General features: G+C 35.9%; 1 protein-coding gene across 3 annotated transcripts in view; it reads right to left on the bottom strand.

Moving 5' to 3' along the window:
* Nucleotides 1-17,182, bottom strand: part of CNOT6 (CCR4-NOT transcription complex subunit 6) — a 48,101-nt gene that overhangs the window by 26,680 nt on the left and 4,239 nt on the right. For 2 of the 3 annotated variants that reach the window (XM_078150281.1, XM_020998621.2), the window contains exon 2: nt 12,906-13,025. The exons of the other annotated variant lie outside the window; for it this stretch is intronic. In XM_078150281.1, the coding sequence (XP_078006407.1) occupies nt 12,906-12,915 (10 nt within the window). In that variant the 5' untranslated portion in view covers nt 12,916-13,025. The remainder of the gene's footprint in view (nt 1-12,905; nt 13,026-17,182) is intronic. 3 annotated transcript variants of the gene reach the window in all.

Below are 17,182 nucleotides of genomic sequence, written 5' to 3'. Positions count from 1 at the left end.
GTCAAGAACTTGAAGACATAGAAAGTTTCCCTAATTGAACCTACAGGTGGCAATAAAGAATAGCTGGCATGTTGTAGGAAAAAATCTAGCTAGGTTGAAACAAATGATAAAAAGAAAAATGACTATATTTAGTTGTGGAATATAGGGAGTGGAGCTGTGATTTGACATAGAGAACTCTTGGATGAGAAACCTAAATGCCTCTATCCAATGCAGTTTGGCACCTTCTCCACAAATGATAGTCTTAAGAGAGTTAACTAAGGCAAGGAAAGGTTACTTTTAAGTACATCGTCATATAACTAATATGCGACAGAGGTGGGACTCGAGTCCAAGTCTTCCCGACTCCAAAACTGGCTGGTTCTCTATCCACGATGTCATGCTGCCCTTCAATATCATAACAAAGATAAGTACAAAGTTCTACCCTGAGTATAAAAAATCAATCGCACAAAGATGGGAAAGGGAAGACATTGCTCAAGTTTAGTTCACGTGAAAGATTTGTAGATTGTACTAGATTATAGCCTCAGTATGAGCCATCTCTAAAGGAAGCTAATAAAATTTTACGCTGCCATCAATAGAAATACAGCGGTTAGAACAAAGGAGGCAATATAGTCCCATGGTACAATATGCTGATCAGATCAAATACCTACTCAATTCAGAGTATCTCATTCTTAAAAGAACACTGACAAACAAACAAATAAAAAAAATCCAGGAAGAAGACCAAGATGGTGAATTGCTTAGAGACTTTCATCAGGTAAAAAATTGTTGAAAGAATGGAGAATATTTAGCTTGGAAAAGACAGGACTCAAAATATTTAAAGGGAAATCATGTGGAAAAGAAAGATATTCTTTGTAGTTCCAGCAGGCACAATCACAACCCATGAGTCTCTGTTAGAGACAGAAATTTCAAACAACTAGAGTTGTAGAGCTGTCCATCACTAAACTATTCATGTCCTTTTACCAGAGATACTACAAGTGGGCAAATACCTCAAAGATATCCAAGACAGTGAAAAGAGTGCTATAAAATATCAAAATACTCATTGCAACACTTTTTGTAGTAGCAAATATAAACAAAGTGAGTTCTCATCAACTGGAGAATGGCTAGAAAAATTTCAAAAAATCGATGTACACATATACATACATACAATTCACATTTATAATTTTATCATAAATAATGAATGCATTCAGAGCAACCTGGTATGACCCATATGAACTGACAGACTGAAGTAAGCAGGTAAGAAAACAATATAGATGATAAACTATAATAATAAAGATGAGAACAACAAAACGAATATAAGGTGATCATAATCTCCAAACTTTGCTCCAGAGAAGAGCACGCACCTCCCCACTTGGGAAAAAAATATGAGGAACACTATATATGAAGAATATCTCAGTGTTGCATATGCTGTCACACATGATTACTATGCCAGTTGGTTTTAATTGCTTGGCACTATTGTTACAAGAAAATATTTATGGTGAAAGTAAAAAAGGAAACAAAAAGCATCTAGAAAAATCATTTTCAAAATTTAAATCTGAACTGTCCAGAACCTTAACAGGATGTCTAACAAGGCAGTGAGATTTCTCATTACCGGAATGGTTAAAGGAAAGACTATATGACCATTTGTTAAGGATAGTATATAGATGATTCTGGTTTTTATTAGAATGCTGACCCATTATGATCCATTTTCAGCTTTCAGAATCAGTTATTCCAAATTACAAATGCATAATATCTTAAAAATGCATGATATATACCAACACTGCTATATTATTTATATTAACTACTTTCATTGTCAAACTTATTCCATAAATTTTGTTTATTAAAATAAGACCACAAATACTTACTGAGTACCTAAAATGTATAAGATACTTTTAAAATATAAAACTAACTCTTTGTTTTAACAAAAGAAATATGTGCAAGGTTACAAATGCTGAGCTGAAATAAAGTTATATAAGAAATAAGAAAATTTATGTTATAAAGCAATTCATAATATCATCTTTGGGGGAAAAAAACCTATCAAATGGAAGTAATTCAAAAGTTACCAAAATCTCAATGGTAGACAAAATACAGTTAAAAATGCACAGAAGAGTCAGTTTGTATTTGTATTAGTTCTTCCTTCAGTACCCATTTTTAATTCTTAATTCACGTCCCCACCCAAAAAAAAGCTACAGGAAATTTTTGGTATATAAATTTGCTCAAGAGATATCTGAATCTTATTTCACAGACAGATAAAATTCACAGCATTTTAATTTTATAGTAGAACCACTTTACAAGAATGCTTACCTAGCATCTAAGCTATAAGTACATAAAGGAATACTATTTGTTTCAATAATATGGAGTACCTGATATTTATCAATCTAAAGATGGAATGTGTCAAATACCTAACCATAAATTTAACACCCTTATATTAAACATATGAAAATGGTTAAATATATGAACACAAACCACTTGTGGTTTGTATCATATGTTTATGTGTGTATGTGGTTGGTAATCTTACAGAGTTTATACTAACTTTGCAGAAAGGGGCTTTAGAAAGCTGAAATAACTACTCAAATTGCCTTTACTTGAATTGAGATCATTTAAATGTTAAAAATATCTCACAAATGCAATTATTTAATTTGTTAAATGTACTTACAACAGTCTCTGGCTACACTTCCACAACCACAGGCTAATTTAAGATGATGATGTAAAGGTGATTTTCCTTTTTGTGAGGAAGGTTCATGAATCAAAATTAAAATTCAAGGTATAATTAATCATACCAAAAAATCATGCTTAATGACAAAAATTCAAATAAAGGAATATACTAGTCAAGTAGCAACTTCATGAAATCCTAAGCCAAATAATGTACATAAAAATTCAGTATAAAATAATTTTAGGTTGTTTTATTTGTACCAATCACACTCAAGACTTTTAAATCTAAATATCCTAATAGACAAAACACCCCAAATCTTCCCATCTTATTTTCCTAATACTTTGGTGAACCATATTTAAAAAATACATGAGTTAATCTCAATCTCCACTCAGTAAAAAAATTTTAAGACAAATTTTAATTTTAAGACAAAATATTTTCCCATTTCTTTATATTCACTAATTTCTTTTTTTCTACAATGTCTGTGGTTAATTCAGCTAGGGCTTTTGAAGGTGCTCTGCACATGTGCCAAAGGAATGGTCTTCAATCTTTGAGATCAAGTAAACATTACCTTGACCCAGAACATAAGTGTTTGCAAAGAGCCTGGAGGTGTCAAAACCAACACCTGTTAAACATTCACTAGGATTACCTTGTGGTTAAGAAACTACAAACGCTTTGTAGGAACCTATGTTTCCACAGAATAGTTTGAAAACTATAGCTATGAGGAAATTTTCATAAGTGGACTTTTGAAATTTGGTATTTCACACAATTCTCATTAACTTAATTAGCATGCAATCATTTATTCATCCAGAAAGTACTAGGTAATATGCTAGGCGCTGGTGATACAGGGGGAAAAAAAGTGCCCTCAAGAGCTTCTATTCTATAGTATTGTCAAATGTAGTGCATAACAAAATAGATACAAAGAAGATAAAAGGTAATTATTGGGAAGAAAGGCACTAGTAGCTGGGTAGAATACAAACTGAGTCTTGAAGGAAACCTGGGATTGTTAGAAATTAAGGTGGGGAGCGAGTGGATTCTAGGCATCAGGGATAATCAAAACAGAGACATAAAGATGAGATATAGTGTTGTGTGTGACTAACAGTAGTAAGATAAGTTTGGCTGGACCACAGTGCTTCAAGTAGAGTAAAGAGTAATCAGGCTGGAAAAATAAGTTAGGATCAGGCTGTGAAAAGCTTTTAATGGACAAAATGAGGAATTGGAAGTAAAAAGGATCCACTGGAACTTGAGTGGGTAATGAGAGTCAGACCAGGAAAAACACTTTGGTAGCTGAATGGAAAATGCATTAGAATGGGAATAGACTTGAGGCAGGGAGACCAATTAGATGGCTAGCGCAAAATTATAGGCAAGAGGTGATGAGAGCCTGAATTAGAATGGCAGCTGTAAGGAGAGAAGGAGAAGGATGTGAGAGCTGTTGTGGAATTATAAATTTAAAGATCTCGCAAATGACAGATAAGCTGGGTAAGACAGACAGGAGGAACTAAGGAAGACAACAAGGTTGGGAACCTGGGAACCTGAGAAGTATGGTGGGGACTTCAATGGAAAAGAGAGAGCCTAGAAAGGCATGGGCTTAGGGGGAAAGTTATGAGATCTGTTTTGAACATGTTAAATCTGAAATGCCTATGGGATATACAGTTCAAAATGTTGGTGATATGAGACTGATACTCAGGAAAAAAAAAAGAGAAATAACATATAAATAAAAGTTATATCTGCATTGAGATCATCAAACCTATGAAGTCACCAAGGAAGTGACTATATATATATAGAGAAGCACCCAAAACAACTTTAGCATAGAATCAAACCATGCTTTGCTCCCTAACTGTAGGCATACTACAGTTAGGGGACAAACTATGGATGATGACCTAGCAAAGGAGACTGGGGTAGGAGAGATTAAATATGTAAGGAAAAGAACCAAGAGAGAGCAGTGTCAAGAAAGTATCCAGGAGGAAAGGGTTGTCTCCAGGTGAAGAAAGATAAGGATTGAGAAAAAGGCCATTAGATTTAGCAGTTGAGATCACTGGTATCTTTGAAGAGAGCAGATTCTTCTGAGTAATGAGGCTATAAGCTAGACTGCAAAGGGCTGAAAAAAACACTGAAGTGGAGGTTACAAAATATACACACTTTTTTTCTTAAAGTGACTTTGAAAGGAAGAGAGACAGTGTAAGGGTGTGATAGGGCCAAGTGAGGGTTTGTAGAAATATGGAAGGAACTAGTTGGGAGGGGGCAGAGAAGTTGAGAAAGAAGGAAAGGGACAAGATCAAGGTACATGAAAAGAAGAGTTAGTGTTAGCGACAAGGGCCACCTCTTCAAAAAATAAAGGAGAAAAGAATAGGGTACAGATTAAAGAGTATCAAGTGCTTCAATCTTACAAAATAAAAAAATCCACTAAATTTAAAGACATGACTAGAAACTGATTTCTTAAGAGGCATCTAGTGGAAAGAGACTGAGATTATAAACAGTTCACAGCATAAGTGCAAAATGCTAACAGAATTTGTATTCATTGTCTCATGTAAACTTGCTATTTGAAATAATTCATATAAATAGTGATCTGACACCCAATTCTTAAACTGGAAAGATTCCATCTTAAATGGCTAATTGAATTAGGATATTAACTATAGAAAGTGCAATTTTAAAAATACACTATCATTTAAAAGTATTATTTAAATGTTGAAACTCAAGTGCTTATCTAGAGCAGGAGCTGAGAAATTTGGAAGTTTATGTGAGAGGGGGAAAAAAGTACATTTTATAGCTGAGGGCTAGCAAAAGGAGAATTTGGGGACCTGCTTACTTGCACTGCTGTCTTCTATTCCAAACTGAGTTCTAGCAAGGGGATAGGGAACAAAATCTCGGCCCTCATTCTAAAGAATTCAAGAGTGTATGGGGACCATAATGTTCAGGGGTCACTAATACTGTTTTTGCTACTGGGATGTACTTGAAAACTGAAAGCAGTCCTATTTTTTTGGTCACCTAACCACTACCATCTCCCTAGATAACTAAGCTTAAAGCCTAGGTGTCATCTTCAGTTCCTAGTCTCACACTCCTCCACTCCCATATCTAATCATTCTCCAAGTCCCGTTTTTCTACCTTGGTAGTAACTTTTGTGTACACCCTTTCTTCTGGTGGGGACACCATCCTGGTACAGGTCTTCACACCTGGACTAGTACTATAATAGCCTCCTGGTTGGTCTCTGCCTCAATTCTCTCTACTAAGCTGTCAAATTACTCTTCCTAAGGTACAGATCTGATGTTGCATCCCACTTCCCCTCCCCCATTATACACTCCAATGGCTCCCTGTCATTTCCAGGATCAAATATAAAAATCCAGTTTGATGTTCAAAGCCCTTCACAACTTGATCCCCTCTTACCTTTATACTCTTCTTACACCTTACTACTCCCCTCCCCAAACTCTGCATTCCAGTGACACTGGCCTCCTTGCCGTTCCTCACACCTGACACTCCATTTCCTAACTCTAGGCATGCTCACTGGCTGTCCCTCATACCTGCAATTCTCTCCTTCAGCATCTCTTCTTCTTGGCTTTCCTGAAATCCAGCTAAAATCCCATGTTCTTCAAGAAGTCTTTCCTGATCCCCTTTAATGATAGTCCTTACCCTTTGTTGATTATCTCCAACCTATCTTGCATATATCTTGTTTGTACAGAGTAGTATGCATGTCATCTCTCCCATTAGACTGTGAGCTCCCTGACAGTAGGGATTGTCTTTTGCCTTTGTTACCCCCGCATATGGCACAGTGCCAGGCATATAGCAGGAGCTTAATAAATGCTTACTAACAAATCATTTAAAAAATAGGAGAATTTCAGAAGGCTATTCAGACAAATAAAGCAGTTTTAGAACTATCATGTTAAATGAATTATATCCCTCCCAATCAAGCCATATATAATAAAAACTCACTGTTTCATATACTTTTTTTCTGTTCTTTGTATAAGGCATTCATGTTTTTCAAGTTCACAAAAAGGAAAATGTTTTAATATATATATAGCATTCAGCTATAGTTCTTCCTTAAATGCATCATTTTGTATTGGTCCCTACTAATTTCACTCAATAAGTTGCTGACTATTTCTGGTTTTTCAAAGACATTTAGAGAATTCTAAAACTACCCTCTAAAGGCAAGTTCCCTCTCCCAACTTGTTCTTAATCTGCCAATTCAATCACTATTCTACTTCATTATCTGGATCACAAATAAAATTTCCCCTAACAGTTTTACTATCTTAAAAATATAATCCACAAATTGTTATTCAGCATTTTCTCCCCAATACCTCACCTAATTCTACAGACAAAAAAAAATTCACCATTTAATTGCAATGTGTACAATTTTGATGTTCTTTGTGCTAGTTTATCATATGACCACAAGCCAATTGGGGGGGGGGGTGTCTGGGAAAGGGACTATTGGTAAAGTCAATTAAATTGAAATATTTTAGAAGTTGCAAATGCTATGGCTGCACTTTCTGGGTCAATCAATACATGTTTTCTGAGAAATTACCATGGACAGGGAACCACGGTAAGAACTTCGGGGCATGTAATGTAGCAAGATTTGATCCTTGTTTTCAAGGAATGTATTATCATATTTAAGCATCTAGAAGATGCTTAAATATGTAAAGATGTGTAATCTGATCTTCTTTGACTACCAAGTAACGTTAATGATTTTAACAAATACAGCAAGGTTTTGCCATACAAAAATTTTGGTATTTGGACACTCAAGGAATTTGATGTTTTAGATAATTAAAGTAGCTAAATGTTGATCCTTGTAAGTATCTTTTTATTTTATTTTAACCATATTGGATAGGAATTTTTCTAAAACAGTATTTACTTTCTTACCTTACTGAACAGAATATACTTTTTCTTAATGTATTACAATCCAGTAATGCTTAAGAAGGGCTAGAAATCATGTAAGAAACCAACAGGCAAAATACAAAGGGGTAAAAAGTAAGGATCTTTCTTCAAGGGTCTGTGATTTCATCAGTGTGGTCATTCCTCCATATCACCTTATAACTTAGTAGAGTCTTCTAGAATTGCTGTAGCCAAAAAAAAAAAAAACCCCACCCATTTTACAGCTAACCTGGTGATGTGCCTCTGGTTAGTGCTAAGCTAACAGATACAATGCTGGCCAGTTAAGTAGCACAGTGGATAGAGTGCCAGACCTGGAGTCAGGAAGACTCATCTTCATAAGTTCAAATCTGGCCTCAGACACTTAATAGCCATGTGACCCTGGGTAAGTCACTTAACCCTGTTTGCCTCAGTTTCCTCACCTGTAAAATTAGCTGGTGAAGGAAATGGCAAACCACTCCATTATCTCAGCCAAGAAAACCCCAAATGAAAAGAAGAAAAAAGAAAACCCCAAATGGGGTTGTGAATAGGAAGACATGACTGAAAAACACCTGAACAACAAGAGATACAGTACTCTAGACCCATACGGAGTTTCCAGCTTGGTAGAACCTGCCAGAGTCACTGTCTTCAAAAATCCTCAGGGTCTATCAGGTATATATTCCTAAAAAAAGTCAAAGACAAGAAAAGGGGGTATGCCAATATTCATAGCAGCATTTTCTGTAGAAGCAAAGACCTGGAAACAAAATGGAAGCCCATCAACTGGGAATGACTAACCCTGTGGTACAAGAATAGAATATTATTTTACTATAATAAAAAAATGAATACTAAGAATTCAGAAGCCTGGGAAGATTTATATGAATGGATGCACAGCAAAAAGAACTTAGAAAAAGGATATATAATAAAACAACTACAAAATGTGAAGAACAGTTAAAAGAAACTGAATGCTATGTAATTATAATGACCAAACTTGGCCCCAGAGATGAGAAAATGCACTTTTCTCCATTCTTTGCAGAGGTGAGGGGGTATAGTTGTGCAATATTATATACATTGTAATTTTCAGATGATGTTCTGATTAGCTTTGCTGAGCTAATTTTTTCCCTCTTTTCTTTGTTAAAAAAGAAGACTCACAGGGTAAGATATGACTGGGAAAAGGATTTACTAGAAAATGAAGGTGACAAAAATTAAAAGATATGTTTAAGGAAAAAAATGAACTGTTTTTGCAGGGGCATCCGAGCTCTATGAGGTATCAAAAGACTTTAATAGAGAAAGGTCTTCTTATAGAATATAACAGTTCCTATTTGAATAGCCTTAAGATTTACAAAGAGCTTTTCTAATAATAACCTTCTAATAATAAAGGTAGGCAGTTCAAGTATAATTATTCAGCACTTAATAAATGGGCAAATAAAGGCTCAGAGAAGTTAACTGACTTCTCATGAAGACAAGCAACAAAGTTAAGATTCAAATTCAGATCTTCAGTCTCCAAATTCGGGGGGGGGGGAAACGAATAAGACCAAAAAAAAAAGCTAAAGATTAACGGTCTCTCTCTGGTAAAGCGTGTGATGAGTTGAGCAATTTAACAATTACAGGCAAGGGAACACAAAGATATTTATCTTTGACCAACATGTATCTAGTAGGGAAGATGAGACACACAAAGCAATAGAGTATATAGAAAGAGATAACTCTCACAAGGGTTTTTTAAAAAAAACTCTTTTCTTGTTTGGCAAAGGTCAGGACTATAAATGTGAAAGACTGAATTTATTCTCAAATTCAACATATACGATTTTGCATAAAAAACTTTTTCCCTCTCAATTTTTTAAATCTGTGTTACAAAGGGATATCAAGAGGGATATATCTGGAAATGACTACAATGTAAAAAACAAAAGTCGTTAATCAAATAAAAAGCTAAGAAAAAAATAGGAGAATGAAAAAAAGTTATATCTGGGGCAACAGGGGGCTAATCTGAACGACTATCAACAAGCTACTTATTAAGCACTGTACAAGGCACTGTGCTAAACACTGAAGACACGAGGAAAAAGTTAACAGTTAACATTCTAATAGAAGAGGCAACATGTATATGTCAATCAATCAATCCATAAACATTTATTAAGTCCCTACTGTATGCCAGGCACTAACCTAAGCACTAGGGGGATACAAAAAAGGAACATGACAGTCACTGCTCACAAGGAGTTTACAATACAATGAGGGAGACAACAAGCAAACAAACGTATACAAACTACATACAGGATAAATAAGAAACAATTAACAAAGAGAAGGTACTAGAATGAAGAGCTTGGAAAGGCTTGCTGTAAAAGATGGGATTTTAGTTGGGACTTAAAGTCAGGAGTCGAAGTTGGAGAAAGAGAGCATTCCAGACATGAGGAAGGGCCAGAGAAAATGCTTGGCACCCAGAGACAGTGTCTTGTTGATGGAACATCCAGGAAGCCAGTGTCACCTGGGATCAAAGAATACACGGCAGGGAGTAAAATCTAAGAAGGTTGGAAAGGTAGATGGGGGCCTGTGTTATGAAGGGCTTTGAATGCCAGAGAATATTATACTTGACTCTGGAGGCGACAGGGAACCACTAGAGTTTAAGAGAGGGTGGTGATGGGGTAATATGGTCAGGCCCGCACTTTAGGAAAATCACTTTAGTGGCTGAGTGGAAAATGATTGGACTGGGGAGACTTGAGGCAGACATACCCATCAGCAGGGTCTACTGCAATAGACCAGGCACGAGGGGATGAGGACCTGTGCTAGTGTAGCAGCAGTGTCAGAGCAGAAAAGAGGGAGTATTCAGGGGATACTGCAAGGGTGAAATTGATAGGCCTTGACAACAGTCTGGATATGAGGGTGAGAGATAGTTATGGGTTGAAGATGATTCCTAGGTTGCCAGCGTGAGGGACTGGGAGGACAGTGTTGCCCTCTATAGTAACAGGGAAAGTAGAAAGGGGGAGGATTTAGGGAGTTGTGTTTTGGAGTTTAAGACAGCTACTGGACATTCAGTTGGAGATATCTGAAAGGCAGAAAACAGATGTGAGACTGGAGGTCAGCACAAAGGTTGGGACAGGATAGATAGATTTGAGAATCATCAGCAAAGAAACCGTTATTAAATGCATGGAAGCTGATGAGATCACTACTTGAGATAATATAGAGGAAGAAGAAAAGGCCCAGAACCGAACCCAATGAAACCCAGAGGCCATGAAATGAATTGGGAGACTGAGAACGAACAGTCTGACACGACACAGTGGTGTTCCAAAAACCTAGAGAGAAAAGTATATTGAGAAGATCAACAGTGTCAAAGGCTATGGAGAGTTCACAGAGGATGAAGACCAATAAAAGGCCATTGGATTTAGCAACTAAGAGATAACTGGTAACTTTAGAAAGAGCAGTTTCAAGTGGGATGAGGCTGGAAGCCACATTGTAAGGGTTTAAGAAGAGAGAGGAAAGAAAGTGGAAACATTTATTTATTGTAGACAATCTTCTAAAGGAGATTAGCTACAAAAGGTAGAAGAGATATAGGATACTAGTGGGGATAGAAAAATCAAGTGAGGGTTTTTTAAGGATGGGGAGACACGGCAGTGTTTGCAGGCAGTAGGGAATCAGCCAACAGACAGAAAGAGACTGAAAATAAGTGATAACAGTGGGGGTGACACAAGAGGCAATATGTTGGCAGAGGTAGGATGGAATGGGATCACTTAAGCAGGAAGAGAAATTAGTCTTGGTAATGATAGCAGTAGTGAAGGATCATGAGTTTTTGTAACATAAAATTATAGCTTTTCTGTATTTGTAGTGTTTGTATTTTGTGTACATATATGCATGTAGAGGATAAGTACAAAGTAATCTTAAAGGGGTAAGCATCAGAGACCAGGAAAAGCCTCTCACAGAAAATGGTGCTTGAACTAAGTGAGTCTTGAAGGAAGCCAAGAATGCTTCTCAGGATTTCAAGCCACCTCACAACACAGTTCTAGGCACCCACTTGAGAGAGTCCAGCCAAACCGTCCTTCTTCCTTTGCACGACATACATTCTGTCTCCCCTTGTGTGACACTACACAGGTTATCTTCCATGGCTAGAATGTGTTTTCTCCTCACCTCTGCTTCTGGGAATCCTTAATTTTCTTTAAAACTCAACTACAACTAGACTTTCTATATATGGCCTTTTCTGATCTTTTCCTGGTCCCCAACTGCTACTATCTTTCTCTGATATTACCTTGCAGTCATTTTGTGTAAATTTAAATATGTATTGTCTCTCCAAATAGAATATAAGCTCCTTCAGGGCAGGAATTGTTTCATTTTTGTTTTTATATCCCTAGGCCTAGCTGTGTTTGGCAACAGTAGGTGATCAACAAATGTTTGTTGATTGAGATCTTCAGAAGACCTAGCTCAATTAAGCCGCAACACAGTATGTAAACCTCCTAACCAAACTGCTAGAAGGACTATTTTCATGTCTGATTTGACACTCCAGGCTCTAAAGATACTTCTTAATCTAACTGGTAGGATTATTTAATAGGTCAAGAAATTGAGACCATCTTGTCTCATTCCTGGCAAGAGGAAAGAAGGTTTTCAGGTTCTCTTATTACATAAGTTTACTGGAATTTAATCAGTAAAATTATTCCTGCCAATATTTTCCTAAGCTTAATGTATTTTTTTTTCCTTTTAAAGGACAAGGTCACTTCAAATTTCATTTTAAAGTAAATTATAATAGCTAATTCTGGTATCTCCAATTCCTAAACTTATCCAGGTTTCCTGCTTCAAATTGTTCTCCCTAAAACTCCTTTTCCCTTCGCTGAAGATAACAATTAGATACATGTTTAAAACTGTATTGTTTAAAGTTATTTCTATTTTTATGGCTCTCTGAAATGACTTGATGTCTGAATCCACCCCTAAATCTCCTCCAAAATCTTGGAGAAAGTATTATGGTGCAGATTCATTGCCATTTTAGCTATTTATTAGTTGCTAATGTAAAATTAGCTATTAGAATTACAAAGGCCATTACAAAACTAACTATAACAAAATTAAACAGATACCTACTCCTGAATCTAACTTCATATAAAAGTAAAGCCCAATATAAAGTTACATGTAAATGAAGAACTTCATTAAGTAAAATAAAATGTTATAAACAAAACTGCCGAAAACATAGAGGTTAACTTCTGGTGAAAGCTGATAACTCTTCATCCACAAAAATAGGGTGGGGAAATCAGATGTATAAATATGCATTTATTATGCACCTTTGTGCCAGGGACTGTGCTAGGAGTTGGGGATATAAGTACGAAAATGAAACAATCCCGAATTGCAAGATACTTAGTTAACTGATAAAAATGACTCCCACCATTTTGGTCAAAACCTTTGATATTTCACTGGTGTAAAGAACTTGAGGAGTCTGTCTACTAATGGAGATCAAGAACTGCTCTAAACTTAAAAGTCTTAACGTTACCTGGGGGCATTGAGGGATTAAGTGATTTGCCCAGAGCCAGACAGTATGTATCAGAGGTGGGACTTGAACCAGGTCTTCCTGACTCCAAGGCTGGTCCTCTATCCACTATGTCATGCTAATCTGAAATGCATAAAAACATCAAATATGGAAAACAGATCTGGTTCCTAATATCACAGTTATGAATTCTGGGTGTTACTGAATAAAATTAAAGCCAAACAAGAAATAAGTCACTCCTCGTTATTTACACTGGTAAACTGTAAATGCTATGTTCCTGCAGGTTTCCCAAATTTCCTTTATCCTACTTTGCTTCTTTTATAATCCTCATTCCCTCTTCTCTAGACAGCCACAATACTGTATCATTTCAGATCTACATGCTTTCACAGTTGTCTAGTTCAACAGATCAAGGGAGTAACAAAATTGGCATTGATTACTTAATAAACATTTATTAAGCACCTACACTATGTACCAGAAAGAGTACATATTATGTCCATATCCACTAAAATAACTGGAATATGGGCTCATCCCATCTATTCAATCTACAAACTCCCGTTTTGAAAAGAAACAAGCTCCTTGAAGGCAAAAGTCTGTTTTTACTTTCTATCTTTGAATCTTCAAAATCTATCCAGTCCAGAACATAGTATGCATCTAAATACCTATTGATTAACTGATCTGTGGATCTCACTAGAAAGTTCCACTGGTTGTCAGTCATCCTTGCCACATAAGTTGGCCACCAATAGCTCTGGATATGCATCATGTCTGAAACATTCTTACTTCCACTTCTAGATCCCTTCAAACCTCAGCTCAGGTGCCATCTCCTATGTAACACTTTGACACTCTTTCCCATTATTTTGTGTGTGTGTGTGTGTGTGTGTGTGTGTGTGTGTGTGTGTGTGTATGTAGTTTTATTTGTACATATATGTGATATCCCTCCAAGGCAAGAACTGCCTGTTTTGGTCTTCAGATATTTCAGTACATAGCACGATGCCTGGTACACAACAGGTACTAAATGTTTTTGAATGAACAGGTTGATCTAGGAAAATGAAATTTAATAGAGGTAGCTAGGTAGAGTAATGGATCTGTGCACTGGTTCTATGGTCACAAATACCTGAGTTCAAACCCAGCCTTGGATACCTATTACTCAATGTGACAGTAGGCAAGTCATTTAACCTCTGTCTGGTTCAGTTTCCTCGACTATCATATGCAGATGATAAGAACATCGACCTCCTAGGACATGCCTTGAGGATCAAATATCTGTAAAGCACTGCCTGGCACATAGTAGGTGATTAATAAATACATATTCCCTCTCCCTTTCCCATTAATAGGGGTAAGTACAAAGTTCTACAAGTGGATCTTTAAAAAAAATGAGTAGAAAAACTGTTCATCATGATCAATAAGGCACATACCACAAGTACATAATAGGGGAAGCATTATCTTTCAACACTATTTATAAATAAGGCTTGGGCATTTTTGTGTACCGTAAACTAAATGCTAGTTAGGGAGAGGCAGATTTTGGCCAATATATGAAAAGGCTTCCTAAAGGTTAGTGTTATTTACAATAATGGGCTGCTTCATCCCTAGAAGTCTTCAATTGGAAATTAGATTACTCCTTAATGAGAGGATCTCCTAGAAGGGAGTAATATTTGAGTTGGATTATGGACTTCTGGTGTCCCTTCAAACAGATTCTGTGAAACAGAAATGTTTAGCCTGAAGAAGAGACAATAGAGAATATATGATCATTGTGTTCAAATATCTGAGGAGTATGAAGTGAAATATATGGAATGTGCCAAAAGTCTTAGCGTAGTTTTAAGTTACTAAAGGTTCAAACTTCACTAAGACTTTTTGGACACCATTAGAATAACAAAATAACAAAAACTATTTAGTAACAACTGCAAATCATAAACCAGTAAGGTATAAATGAAAGAAGTCCGGATTTAGTTAGAAAACCTGAGCTCAAATCCCAATCTTGCTTATTACTTGCATAAATGAAGAAATTGATGAACAGAAAAGTTAATTGGCTAAATGATCTCTAAGGTCCCTTCCAGCTTTAAATTCTATCATATATTACTGCTAGGGGAGGTAATTTAGGATGATGGATAGAGAGCTGGCCTCAAAGTTGGGAAGACAAGGGTTCAAGTACTGCCTTTGATATATATCCTTGATAATCTTAATCTCTCACTGATCTTCAAAGGCAAAAGAAGTTTCCCTTTCAATAAATTCCCCATACAAACCAGTGGTGTGAAACTCAAACAGAAAGGGATGTCTGAAGTTAGCATACTGACTTAGAAATTAAAATCATCTATGTTGTATTCTATTTTTTATTTATTTTGCTAAACATTTCCCAATTATATTTTAATCTGATTTCAGCTTATCTATTGGTAGCAGATGACTTTTAAAGTCTCTTACTTGGATGGAAATAGTGATAAAATCTATTATTACTTAACCCTCCCAATTTTGTGTCACTGGCTAAGCAGGGCTCTCTATTTTTTGCATTAAGTCACTGATAAATACCAGCAGAGTATGGCCAGGGAAAGAATCCTACAGATACTATTAAAGATACTTTTTTCACTTATGGGTGACTAATCAGCAGTCTCTGCATACTGTTATTCAGCCAATTATGTAACTACTCAATTGAACCACAGAATAAGAACTAGAAGGTTACTTCATCCATGGCCACGATCCTCAGTTGTTACATGCATTTGTGCATGGGTTTTTTCAAATGATCCATATTTTTATAGAGGACAAAGGTACCGTCACTTGCACATGTAATGTTAAATAAAAATAGCACTTAAACTGATTGAAAAATAAAACTTCCTTCCATGCTACTGTTCCCTACTTAAAGAAGTCCATTATTAAATCAACTCATGAACCATTCAGAATGATACACACCTATAATATTAGGAGTTAACGTTCCAGAAGCTTAGCATTCTCTTAAATGTGCAAATCAGTTTGTACAACAGCAGACCCCGACTACCATAAATGACTTTAGACTGATCTTCCTCTTTTGGTAATGTTCTTTTTTTACTTTTTAAATCACCCAGAACTTAATTAAATGTCAAGTGACATAAAATAACTAATTTGTTGATCCTATGTCTAGTTAGTGCTTCTGAATCACTAACCATCAGGCCACTGACAGGAAAGTCATATTGACTTTGGACTTTTATGAAAAAAAATTAAGAAAAAAGTTAAAAAGAACAGAAAAGTATGGTATAGATGTCAAGGAAACAGGTGCAGCAATTGTTTTGAGTTATAAATTATATTTTTTTATGTTCCAATCTGTATTACTGAATTTGCATTTAAGCTAAAAACCATGACAACAGATTATAAGCATTAACAACTATGCTCCAACACAATACTTCAAGAGATGGGATTTTAGCAGTGTAGCAGGGCAGATGCTCCTTCAGCCTACTTAGACTAATGTCTACACACCACACTATGTTTTTCTGTGTGTAGATATAGCCCCCCCCCAAAAAAAATCATCTACTGGCTAATGTTAACCTTCTGTTAATAAGCTTTTTCACATTTAGCAAGGATAATTCTTGGATGACGGATACAGAGTTCATTGCCAGAATTGTACTTGAAGCATTCACAGCTTGATACAGCCTGCTACAGCTTCCATTCTGCTGGCATGGTGTTTGAGAACCCAGGGTCATACATCCATGCCAGTATAAAACAAGAGAATAGAACCTGAGTTTCAATATTCAATAAAAAGGCAGAACAAAATTAGAGGGAAAAAGTTGCCTATGTATAACTGATATCATATTATTTGCCTTCTCAAGGGATGGCAGATGGGTGAGAGAGTTTGGAACTCAAAATTTTTTAAAATGAGTGTTAAAAAATTTACGTGTACTTGCGAAATATTTAATGAAATAAATAAAAATATATTTAAAAAAAGAAAAACAATTCATATGAACATTTCAATTCAACCAATATTTATTAAGTGCCTACTATGTGCAAAGGACCAACCAAGTGCTAGAGGTACAAAAAAAAAAAGTCCCCACACTCAAGCTTATATTCTCCAGGCTAAAATGTTATTAGTTCACTTACAAAAAAGAGGCACCCAAAGTTTGAAAAAAATTGCGGGGTTATTTGAAACTAAAAGAATTTCCGGCTCCAATTTCAGATGTACAGGAATTAAATATATTGTCTCCCTGAAACTTAAAATCTGACTGTTTTAAATGTATACCTTTGAATGGATTTCATGTTTTGTTACAGCTAAACCTTTCTCAAGTATAATGTCATTTCATTTTGTTTTAAATAATCCTTTAATTTTACACATT

This window comes from Phascolarctos cinereus, unplaced genomic scaffold, assembly GCF_003287225.1.
Source record: "Phascolarctos cinereus isolate Bilbo 61053 unplaced genomic scaffold, phaCin_HiC Scaffold_2;HRSCAF=192, whole genome shotgun sequence".
NCBI lineage: Eukaryota > Metazoa > Chordata > Mammalia > Diprotodontia > Phascolarctidae > Phascolarctos > Phascolarctos cinereus.
This window is presented reverse-complemented; position numbering and strand designations above follow the sequence as displayed.